We start from the raw sequence: 12,908 nt of genomic DNA, 5'->3' as shown, positions 1-12,908 counted from the left end.
CTATATAAGAGAGATCCAAATGGTCAGTCTGAATGGGTGCCTTTCACCAGTGGATTGGTCTAGAAACAGCGCTAATGTTTGCTCTGCCCTCGACACATGCGGAACGTCCCGTCACTGGGTATCCCAGCAACCTCTGCATGAGCAGGGGTCAGCCCCCCCCCCCACACACACACACATCCTCGAACTGCAGCTCAATGCTAATCAACACACACATCAGCTAAAAAAAACTGGATTTTATTTGTTTCTCTTTAAAACTCTTAAACATTACAAACACTTACGACTTATTACTTATTTTCTCTGTTTCTTTAAAATGTTCTGTCATATGAGGGTGTTTTCATTTTTACAGGACCAACAGTCAAGGAAATGCTAACATACTCAACATACTCATTACACACAGCCTGCTTAAATGAGTGAAAAATGAGTGTTTTCTAAGGCTATTGTATGCATGCCCAGTTTGTCTTTGTTTGAACAGTGGAGCAGAGTGTTCAGAAGCAGACTGGGCTCTACTTCCTTGTAGTCGCGGAGTCATTTGCCCCGTCAGAGTCAGTTTGCTCAGGTTTCCCATCTGTGCCATACAAGTAACTCACATAGTACTTTGACCTTTTCCTGCAAGGAGCTCATCCTTGCTGAACGGGTTTTTCCTTTCCGTCAGCAGAGAGAACTCCGAGCAGTGGACCATGGGAACATTAGCTGCTGACAGGGAGGATGTTGATTGGTTAAAATGAGAGCTGCGTAGTTTTACGGGTCATTTAAAGTAACAGAAACAAAACTGCCTCGCCTAGCCTCTGTTTTTCCAAATTCCCAGGGCCAACAAGAAGCCAAATAAAGGAATGGTTTAACATTTGATGAAATTTGCTTATTTTCTTTCTTCTTTTTTTAATTCAAAAATGGGATAAAAGGATTGATACCAATACCATGTCTGTGTTAGTACAGGGCTGGAGTCAGGGCATGCTTAGCTTAGCATAAAGACTGGAAGCAGAGGGAAACAGAGACTGAATGGAAAGCATATATTAACTTAACTGACTCACTTTCCTACACACAGTGGCCAAATGGCATCAGATATATTTTTTTACACAAACAGCAGCTCTATATTAGGTTTATGATCTACAGAGTTTAGGACGTCCTGGGAACAGCTGAGCCACTGTTCCTCCAGGTGTGTGATCCCCGTGTGGCTGCTAGTCATCCTCTCGCAGTAAGGAGAGGTAGATGTTGGACTGGAGGAAGCGGGGATAACAGTCCGTGTCCAGGAGCGAGTAGATGCGTTTCTGAGCGTGGTCCAGAGAGGTGTGAGAGGGAGCCTGCAGCAGCTGGAGGCTCAGGTCCCGCGTCTTGCTGTCCAGGTTCACCTACAACAAGATCGCACAGTCAGTAAGTCTGCGCTGCACTCATTATTCACAGCTCAATTCTAGTGTAGTCTCACATTGCCAGACGGTCTGGCTAGTCCACACAGCATTCCTGGATGGGAGAAAAACATGCTTTGGTTTATTGACATTTCTTTAAACCAATCACAATCGTCTTGGGCAATTGTGCCGGATGCGCCGGACGGAGCCACGGTGCCTCTGCTAAATAGCCTCAGGAACTTGTTTTGGTGGAACATGTGCACATAGGGAGGCGAGCTCAGGAAGTAAAATGCCTGTAGAGTGTGTGATAAGAATTCTATGCAAAAAAAAAAAAAGATAAATATAATTTGATTGTCAGTTCTAGCTCTGAGGATGTTTCCCGAATCGACCAGAGTTTAGAATGCCAAGACAAAGAAAGTGGAAGGTTAGGGACAACCGGCGGATATAGACTAAATCCAGTCTAGTCATTTCTACTCCACCATCTAACTGTTGGCTTGTTGTCTGATCATCTGACTGCTTGTGGCTCATGACCTATCAGACTTCATTTTAGTGATGTACCCAATATACTTTAATGTTTCAATGTTCATTTGACTTTAAGGAATATAATTGTAAACTACAAAAAACATATTTAGCCCCTTAAGGCTCACGGTAGGACAGTGGCGTAACGAGCCAACACCGGGCCCCTATGCAGGATTATCAAGGCGGCCCCCCTACTACAGCACGTGATGACGGCGCAGTGTCCACGAGTAGGCTACCATGAATAGGACCGGAGAGGATCATAGAGACACAGCTTATAAGAGATGAGATGACTGACAACATCAGGAGTAGCCTACGTGCACCACAACAACAACAAAAAACAACACTGGTGAATGCGCACCATAACTCATGAAAAAACACACAAGGGCAGTCCCTCCAGGATTTCGGTCTTTTTTTTAGATTGTTGCGGCCCAAAATGCCTGATTTCACGGGAGCTTTTGTAAAAAAAAATTGCGATAAAAGTTGTTTGTTGCAATGAAGTTGCAGAAGACTGACATTTGTTTTGTGTAGTTCTTTAAAAATAAAAAGGAAACTTGTTTTGGGGAGAATAATAATTCTTACTATTAATTAATTACTCTGGGCTGAGATTTCCTAGGAACCTTAACAAGAAGGCTCCGGATGCTGCAAATGTTGGTATAATAGGAAAATGGCTGGTGGATTTAAGACAAAAAATTAGAATTTATTGATTGATTATGATTTATTAATTAATCAAATATGAACATATATGTCACTGTCAGTGGCTTGTTGATCTTTACATTGTTAGTTAATTTATTATTATTTAATACAGTTTGATAAAGTACTTATTGGACTTTAACTTATCATTGCACTTACAAAAATGAGAGTAGCTGTCCTCAATTTAGGTCGTGTCGTCTCATCTCTCTTTTTTTTCCTGCCTCCACCGTGTGCGAGTGTGTGTGTGTGTGTGTGTGTGTGTGTGTGTGTGTGTGTGTGTGTGTGTGTGTGTGTGTGTGTGTGTGTGTGTGTACGCGTGGAAATGGAGCAGCAGCCCCGCCCTCTGCAGAGAGCCGACAGTATCGAAACAGCCGCTTCAGTGACTTTATGGTGAAAAAACGTTACAGCGTACATTGATGTTAAAATGTATACAGGTTGGCAGGACGGTCTGAAATGTTTTGACGGTGTCTCGCTGTACGTTTTGTTGGTAAATGTTTGAGTCACACACGCCTCGTCTTCATAACAGAAACAAGGAAATGAATTTGACCCGTTCTCACTCCCGCCTGGTCAGTGGCCTCACGTGGGTCAGTCAATCATAGCGGTCTGCATAATCTGTGCAGCCAGCGTTACGATGTATGTTTGTAAACATTGTTGTAATGCCTCTTCTTATCGGTCTGGTTTTAACGGTTAGGCCTCCTGCACACTCGCTGCGTACCGTGAGCGTGTCGGCCGCTGCGTGCGTGTGCGTTGGCTGCGGCATGGAGCGTGTCGGCGGCGCATGGCTGCGCGTGGCGTAGCGTATGCTGCGTGTGGAGTGGGGGGCTGCGTTGGCGTGGCGCGTGTCGGCTGCGTATGCGTAGCGTGTGGCGGCGCGTATGGAGCGGCGTGTCGGCTGCGGTGCGTAGCGGTTGGCCGCGCGTGGCGAGCGCGTCGGATGCGTGGCGTGGAGTGTGTTGGCTGGCGCATGGAGCGGTGTCGGATGCGTGTGCGTGCGTGTGTCGGCGCTGCGCATGGAGTGTCGCGGCTGTGGCGTTGAGCGTGTTGGCTGTGTGTGGAGTGCGGTGTCGTGGCGGCGTGTGGCGTGAGCGTGTTGGCTGCGTGGCGTGTCCGTTTATATTTCAGCTCTCATGTTAACAGGTTAGAGTTTACACACTGCCTGCGTGAGACGCACTCCTCAGGCGCGCCGAAAACACATTGATTCTAGAAATAGGACAAAATGTGGTCATCACTGCGCAAATTCTGATTTGAATACAACTTGTGCATAATGATGTAGCCACCTTACCTGATGCTTTAGTTGATGTGTTGTTCATGCATGAGGTCATGAATGAGAGGCTAGGAACTCAATTCCTGATGATTCAGAAGATATAAAGGAATGAAGTAATGCACAAATAATGAATTAATTCATGCATGAATTCATAATTCATGTACCCTTACCATAACTTTAGTTCAAGCCTGTGGCAGCAGTTCCAAATAATTCGTTCAGTGCCATGCAATGAAAAATACCTTTTCACAAAGTTTTTCACAAGTTCAGTGGCTGCATTTTCCAAAAGAATGCTTTAATTCTGAAAAATAAAGTTGTTGCCGTAATTCTAAGCCAATGAAGTGTGTTCAGTCGGCGAGGTAGTGGTATATTTAGCGGTTCCTTTTGTAATTCTAAGCCGAGGAAGTGTGTTCAGTCGGCGAGGTAGTGGTATATTTAGCGGTTCCTTTTGTAATTCTAAGCCGAGGAAGTGTGTCTGTGAGTTGGGTACAGAGCTCTGCGTGAGCACGGGCTTTTATGACCTTTTATCTACCGTTAGCTACTCCGCTGGGCTGTGGAGAAATGTCTGGCTATGTGAGATGTTGGATGCGGCGGTCTCAGCCTGGCAACCTCCGTGAACTTGGAGTCTGGGGAGGAGGGGGCGGGGGAGACTCTCCAGTATTTTGAATTGGTACTGCAGTAACTATTTTAAACACTAGCTGTCAGTATTACATATTGGACCTTTACAATTACAGGGGAGATAGACAATGGGTCACCTACCAAACATTACATATGTGGACCACTAGGTGGCGCTATAATGTTTTTTTGCCTTTAACTCCCACATTACACATCGCACATTAGAAAACCTTACAACCACGTCTGTCTAGAATAAAGCTGAATCACATGATATAGGCCTCGCCCATTTCGGCTGAAAACTGTTTTCGCAATATCATGTCTAAAACCAACTTTTTCGAACTCGTCCTAGGCCGTGCGAACGAACTGCACGAAACCTGGTAAATAGCATATCCAGATGGACCTGACCAAAAGTTACTCAAAGAATTTTGCTCATTAAAGTATGCGCATTTGTCCTGAGTTGAAAGCCTACTTCACGGCTTTATTATCGGGTTAATAGGCGTGTGTGTCGGCCGCTGTCCATTTCCTAAGGTTCATGCATACAACTTTTGACTACTTTTTTTTTTTTTTTTTTTTTTTAAAACAGCGTGCGCCTGTGAGCACCCACGGAGGAAAATATAAATCGGCGCCTATGACATCATTTACAACAACCTGACCACCTCCCCTGCTCCTTCAACCACCACACCTGCCTCCCCCCTCCACCTGCCTCCCCCCTCCACCCTCTCAGTCACTCTCTCATTTCTCTCTGCTGTCCCCTGTGGTCAGGGGGGTTAAGAAGTTTGTTTATTGTAGAGAATTGTTAAAGGTAGTCTGTATATGCATGGAGATGAACTGTTAACCACTACATTTACACTACATCTGTACCACAGACGTCGCAGCTCACACCTCTCGATATTTACTGACGTTTGCCTCCCCACCGCCAGGCTTCGAGTTCCGCTTTCGCACGCTCCCCGGGGCGACTGGCATCGGTGGCTTGGGCCCCATCATAACTGTTTGCAGTTCTAGTTATTATTATTTTTTTTTTTTTGTTCCGGGAAATCTGGTCGCACTAATTTTGCTTTAACTGCTTTTGTGTAACCTGGTGATAAAGATGGTCACAGAGAGATAAAGAGTGCCATCATAGGATAGACCAATAGGACAATAGGATTGTACGCACAGATTTAGTTTCTTTTAGTTTTGTTGGATTTCTGGGGGATATTCCTTTTTCGGTTAGCTACGGTGGCAAACTGTGGGAATTAACGGTTTCTTTCATGTATGTTAACCAAAATAAAATATTTCCTCATCATCATCAACTTGATTGGAGTAGAGCTACAAAGGTTAATCGATTAGTTGTCCACTATTAAATTAATCTCAAACTATTTTGATAATCGATTAAATCGGTTTGAGTAAAAAAAAAAAGTGTAACTACAATGTCCAACTTGTGTGATGTCAGCTTGTTAAATGTGAATATGTTCTAGTGTCTTCTCTCCTCTGGGACAGGAAACTGAAGATCTTTGAGTTGTGGACAAAACAAGACATTTGAGGACGTCATCTTGGACTTTTTGGGAAACTCTGATCCGCATTTGTTTTTCTTACCATTTTGTGACATTTTAGAGGCCAAACAACTGATTCAATCATCCAGAAGATAATCAACAGATTAATTGATGATGAAACTAATTGATAGATGTAGCCCTAGAATGGAGTTAAGCTTTGTTTTTTCTCATTAGAACTAGTAAATAAACCTTATAAAGGTGGTTCTCTTAAGAAAGATGGCTCCTTAAAGATTTTGTTTTTGCTACTGAAGCAACTTGAACCACCCACACAAGCTTCCGAAAACACTCGAGGCATCCAAACACACAGCGCCTTGTTTGGAGGGAGATGGATACTTTGAGCAACAACACAGCTGAAAGTGCATTGAAGGGGGAAAAAAAAGGTGTAGACATGCGACAGGCGTTATTATGGAACCCACGCAACTTCGAGGCAAGGCCCGCCCTTCAATAGCATTCACACGCTGCTATTGGCCATGCTTACGTAAACCCAATTTGTTTAGGTCCTATCCCCTGACCAGTCTGCTATCCTAACCTTAACCACTCAAGGTCAATACCTAACCCCAACCAATCGGGCCACTTCGTAGGGCGGGACTTGCCTAGAAGTTACGTGGGATCCATGATAACGCTTGTGGAAAAACTTAGAAAGAAATACACTTCCTGTTTCCATGAAGAGAGGCTGCATAGCAGCTAGACTGAATAAGAAAAGCAGGTGTGTACCTCCCGGGGGGCACCTGGCTGGATGTAGGTGGCGCAGATATCCTTGGCCCTCCTCTGCAGGCTGAAGTTATTGGACGAGTTTCTGTACTGCTCACAGGCCAGATAGAACTGCAGATTCTCCTCGCTGAACTCAGAGCGCAGGAATGCTCCAAACACTGAAACACCAGCTGTGAGAGGAGGACAAGGAGGGGCTTAGCTCACCATGCTATGTCACATTATGTGTGTTACAAGAGGACACACACACACACACACACACACACATACACACACACACACACACACACACACATACACACATACACACAGCTCTCAGGCCTTATAAGCACATCACAAACACATATGTATTGCCAGAAGCAGAGTTTACCCAGCTCCTGTAAAGCCTTAGCACACCCACATTGGCTCTACTCCAGCTGCCTCCCTGCTAGGCTTCCACCCAGTGCTTGTTTGTTGTCTGATACGGACTGATTTATACAGAGGACGGCTTCAAACCGCTGACACCACACCTACAGCATGACACAGTTCACCAACGGCAGCTGCAGTGGACAGCAAAAAATAAATAAATTAAAAAATCGAAAATCATCTGTATCGTGAACGATATTTGAAATAGATTATTTTCCGTGAAAACAATATTTTTAATGGATTTTTGAAATTAAAGGTCCCATGGCATGAAAATTTGACTTTATGAGGTTTTTTAACATTAATATGCATTCCCCCAGCCTGCCTATGGTCCCCCAGTGGCTAGAAATGGTGATAGGTGTAAACCGAGCCCTGGGTATCCTGCTCTGCCTTTGAGAAAATGAAAGCTCAGATGGACCAATCAGGAATCTTCTCCTTATGAGGTCATAAGGAGCAAGGTTACCTCCCCTTTCTCTGCTTTGCCCGCCCAGAGAATTTGGCCCACCCATGAGAGAGAGAGATCAGCTCATTGTGGGACTGGCTCTAGTGGCTGTAATTCTGCACCAAGGCGAAAGAGACTTCAGATACAGGATTAGGGGACCACTAAGGTCTATATAAAAGAGACTTCAGATACAGTATTAGGGGACCACTAAGGTCTATATAAAAGAGACTTCAGATACAGTATTAGGGGACCACTAAGGTCTATATAAAAGAGACTTCAGATACAGTATGAGGGGACCACTAAGGTCTATATAAAAGAGACTTCAGATACAGTATGAGGGGACAAAACACTCCAAAAAAATAAAAATTTTTTAAAAAAAAAAAAAATTCAAAAAAAAGAGCCCCATGTCATGGGACCTTTAATGATTCATGTAAATATGTTCTGTTTCTACGGCACCGCCAACAGCGACTACATCATATCTGTTTCTAGCAAAACAGAACGAAAGCACAAAAATGTTCTTCTTTACAAAGTCAATAAATGTCAGACTGACATGTGATGTACAGTACATTCTTCTTAGAAAACTATTAGTTTTTAGAAATGTCTCACAATATATTGTCTCTAGGGGCCTCATTTATAAAACTGTGCGTAGATTCTATTCTGAAAGATTTCGTGCGCAAAAAAGTCAGAATTTTCGTAGGCAAAAACAATATTCTGATTTATAAAACCTTGTGGCGCACACCGGTACGCACTCTTCTCGTTATAAATACGGACTTGCGTTACAGTATGCGGTCGTGCACGAGCCTCACGCTCCTCCCAAGGTCTTCCCATATTTGTCCTAATAAGGTCCATGTTAATCAATCAATGAATATTCCAGCCTTGAAAGGAGCCCTTGATCACCAATCACGAAACGGAAAAATGGGGGAAAAACACAATTCAGTGATTGTGAGATCGATGTGCTCCTAACAGAGGTAGAACATCCAAACTTAATCCTGTTTGGAAGCCGTAACCCGTGTGTACTGTTCATATTGTTACACAGCCTTACTACTTAACAGCTCAATTACCAATGATATACATCATTTATGGTTCATATTTGCCATTTACCCCTGTGAGATCACATTTATGATCATATGATCATTTTCGTTTTTTGTGAGAAAGGAAATTCAATTATTAAAAAAGTAAAAAATACTGCCTCTCCCCGTTGCTGGCAGCCCCTCGCCGGGCGCCGCGACCGGCTCTGGGTCGGTTTAGCAAGAACGGGATTGTTGGGTTCAGGAAAACAAAAACTGGGTTAGGTTCGGAAAACGGGCATACCATCTGAGTTCACTAAAACGCAGTCTACAAAACCTTAGGAGCATTACGCACGATCACACGTGTGGTCAAAAGGTTGCGGAAAACTGGGAACATTTTTACGCATGAAAATTCTTTATAAATCCCGACTATTGCGAGGAATGTTGCGACGACAAATTTCACCGTGCTTCACGCAACTTTTTCTTGCGTAACAGGTTTTATAAATGAGGCCCTAGAAGTGTATTATTCAACTTTAGTTTTTATTAAATAAGGAAAAGAAAATCGCAAAACTCAATATCTGGCGTGATGTCAGGCTTTGTCCTGGAAATGTCCTTCCGTTGACCCAGACTAGTTTACAGTCAATAGAAGCGACTGCTCATATGGAGCCAGCTACCTGCTGGCAGCATATAAAGGTTGCGTTGTGTATATATATATATATATATATATAACACACACACACACACACACACACACACACACACATATATTTATATATTTATACTTATATTGTCTGTTCTGTTAATCGGTTTGTTTAACTTATTTTAGATAATGTGTGACATGCACCTACGACACCAAAACAAATTCCTTGTATGTGTAAAAAATGTACTTGGCAATAAAGCTTTTCTGATTCTGATCTCAAATGCAAGACAAGCGCATTTAAAACACCATGGTACTCTTTTTGATATTAATGATCGTCTTTTACATTCAAGCCATTGCCAAATGAGTTTTGCGATCACAGAAAGCTTGTATCATGTGCCGACAGTGTTGTCGTCATTACTTAGAATTCCTCATGGGGGTGGCAGAAATTACGAACTATAGCTTTAAAACTACTCTATCCAGCCACTGATCTTAAATGGTAGAATAATAATAAAAAAAGAAGCAGCAACCAAGGATTTATGTCAAAAATTATTTCAGACTTATATTTATTTCTAAGATACTAAGTACCATTAAAACCACACCTTTATCTGCTGCCAGCAGGTAGCTGGCTCCATATGAGCAGTCGCTTCTATTGACTATAAACTAGTCTGGGTCAACGGAAGGACATTTCCAGGACAAAGCCTGACATCACGCCAGATGTCAGGAAACCCATAGCGTTTTTTTCTCCCAGAATGCATCTGTGGTGTAGCTGGCAATGCAAGACTAACTGTATACGGACATTAAATCAAACACTGTAGCTTCCCAACATCTGATTAGAGTCCGACCATTTCTGTAACTTCCCAAGACCGACATTCACATTCGCTACTTTCACAGTGTTTCCTCTATGTTGATTTTGAACACATCTTGTTCGGACAGATGTGCCCCCACTACAAAAAAAAAAAACCCGTCTTCCAGGAGAGACTGTCTAGCCATTTCCATTCATTTCCTGAAATCAACTTGTAAAGACTTGAAAACTTGCTTAAACATAATTTCTGTTTTTATTGTGGTCAAAAGCCCAATTCCGACTCTATTATTGCAAGAGAATGTGAGGCAATACTATGTTACTCATGCGCCTCTCTGTAATTAGATGCATCGTTGTGAACTGCATTTTAGCCATTTAAATCACAGTAGATGGTCTGTGAACAGACAACACATTCCCAGCTTACCACACATAAAGTCACTAAGAAGAGGCAGGCTCACATTAAAGCAATACTTAAAGGGTAACCACCGTTTTTTTTTCAACCTGGACCCTATGTTCCGATGTTTTTGTGTCTACGTGACTGATGGGAACAACAATTTTGACATTGGTCGAGTATTAAAGGAATATTTCACCGCTGGAAAGCTGAATATATCTTTAAATTGGGTCACTTATGTAGTAGAAATGTGAAAAAAAAAAATTGAAATTGGTGCCTTCTAGGCCGAGAAAAGCCAGAAAATGTGTTTTGGTCTTATATGGATGAAAAACACCAAATCCCAGAATGCACCTGCTTCGTTGCTTTGAGTCCACTCCCAAGCCATGCCTACCGCTTGACAGACCCGGACAGACCGACAGAGGCATTCAACTCAACTCAAGCGTGTTTTATTGTCATTTCAACCATATACACGAAACAACGTTTCATCGTGACTCAAGTGGTGTTACACATTTAACATATATAAAAACGACATTATATAAAAACGACATTATATAAAAACAGGCTACATTTAGTACACACACTTTATAGGCTCCGTAAAGTTCAGCTAACGCATACTAGCATTAGCGCTTGGTGGGCTGTAAACACCGAGCATAAACACAGCCGTGAATTAGTGTGTAATGTAGAATGGTCGGCATTTAACAGTCACAAACTCCGCCAGCAGTTAGCAGTTAAATGGATACAAGTAAGTAAGTAAAATTTATTTGTATAGCACATTTCACAGATAAAAATCACAAAGTGCTTCACAACAAATGGGTGGATACACAACATTTATACATTGCAGTACATAATCAGAAAAGACACTTAGAACACAATAAAATAAAACCGGCCTAATACAAATCACCACATTTCTGCACCACTCGGTGTTAACACAGCCCACAGCAGTTAGCAGTAGCTAGTTGGATTTTATTTCTAAACCAGTCCACCTCCACGGGCCGGCGAGAGCAGCCTGGTAGCTGGATAGTCCCGGTTCCGGTACACTGTTGTTCAGGCATGTTTCCACAACAACAAAAACACAGCAGTCACTGAACTCACGTTGGGAGTTTCGTTGAAGGAGGATGTAGTCCAGCTTGTTGTTTAATTAGCAGACACTTGCAAGCAGGATGGCTGGGACAGGTGGACAGCTAGCGTTAGCTTTCCACCTAGCCGATGAGGATGTCCCGTAGCCGGCTAACGCGCAATGAGCGATTACCGCTGGTCTCCGTGCAGGCGAAGCTCACGTAGTGTGCCGGTATTGCGTCTGTAATAACGTTTCCTCCATATTCTCCGATCTGTACCGATGTATCCCGGTTGGTACACCCGTCCGGTAGTTTGAATGCAGATAATTGTTGTAAATGTTTTCTGCTGAAAACCAAGAGCCTGTTTAGCGAAGATTCAAGATGGCTGACAGTCGTTTTCGTTTTCAATACCTCGCGGCGAATTCGGCAGTCCAACCCCTGTGGGCGTGTTTGTTGAAAACATACGGAAGTAGATCCTACTACTGGCTGTAGTCCTTTGCCTCTGGCCCAAAAATCTTCCAATGACGCAAAAATCGCCATTTTACGTCATCGGAAGATTTTTTCCAGGCCCCAAATGTAGAAATCTCTCGTCTCAGGGGGACATGAGGGAGGGAGGCACGGTCATTCAGAAATACTATCGGGTTTCTACTGATACAAAGCTGAATGCTAAATCGGTGAAGTATCCCTTTAAGAGAGAAACAAGCTACAATGTGAGTTAATAGGACAATTGTCCAGCTTGTATTTACCTTCACAAAAAGTGCTTGTTTTGCCACTGACAGACTCAGATTAATATTCTAAGTGTCATATTGATTGGACAACTGCTTCCATCATTAATAGGAGTACATTCCGTCATGCACACTGTTTACACTCAGCTACACCCCCTGGTGTCCAATCTTCATCTGAGCACCCCGAACCCATTGATATGTCTAGTATTTAGCGTACCTCGACCTCCAGGAGGTTTTCAGTAAAGATAGAGCCTCGTCATTTCCACCTCACCGTCCCTATGACTGCTCCATTGAGTTACTTAAAGATGCACCCCTACCTTCCAGCAAGCTCTATAACCTGTCCAAGCCAGAGAGAGAGGCCATGGAGCATTACATCACAGACTCTTTAGCTACAAGTCTCATCTCAATGGGTCTTCCTCCTCATCCATTGGGGCAGGGTTTTTCTTCGTGGACAAGTAAGAGAAGTCTTTGGGTCCTTGCATTGATTTCAGGGGCCTTAATGATATCACTGTAAAAAATAAGTATGCGCTGACACTAATCGACTCCGCTTTTGGCCCCTTGCAACAGTCCAACAATCTTCTCCAAGCTAACCTCCGCAACGCCTACCACCTCGTCAGGATAAAGGACGGAGACAAATGGAAAACCGCTTTAAACACCCCTTTCGGCCATTCTGAATATTTGGTTATGCCTTTTGGCCTGACCAACGCCCCTGCCATTTTTCAGGCTCCCGTCAATTATGTTCTACGGGACGTGCTAAACAGATTTGTGTTCGTCTACCTAGAGGA

At 43.2% G+C, this 12,908-nt stretch overlaps 1 protein-coding gene across 5 annotated transcripts in view; it reads right to left on the bottom strand.

Moving 5' to 3' along the window:
* Positions 1-218: 218 nt before the first annotated feature.
* Positions 219-12,908, bottom strand: part of si:ch211-152p11.4 (regulator of G-protein signaling 1) — a 28,337-nt gene continuing 15,647 nt past the window's right edge. For 3 of the 5 annotated variants that reach the window (XM_039821048.1, XM_039821050.1, XM_039821047.1), the window contains exons 5-6: positions 6,669-6,835; positions 219-1,346 (exon numbers count right to left, since the gene is read on the bottom strand). In XM_039821048.1, the coding sequence (XP_039676982.1) occupies positions 1,176-1,346; positions 6,669-6,835 (338 nt within the window). In that variant the 3' untranslated portion in view covers positions 219-1,175. Of the gene's footprint in view, positions 1,347-3,831; positions 3,897-6,668; positions 6,836-12,908 lie in introns of all 5 variants that reach the window. The other 2 variants (XR_005641318.1, XM_039821051.1) reach the window with 2 other exon arrangements.

Source organism: Perca fluviatilis, chromosome 13, assembly GCF_010015445.1.
Source record: "Perca fluviatilis chromosome 13, GENO_Pfluv_1.0, whole genome shotgun sequence".
NCBI classification, from domain to species: domain Eukaryota; kingdom Metazoa; phylum Chordata; class Actinopteri; order Perciformes; family Percidae; genus Perca; species Perca fluviatilis.
Note: the sequence above shows the minus strand (reverse complement) of the source record. Positions and strands in the feature narration are given on the sequence as shown.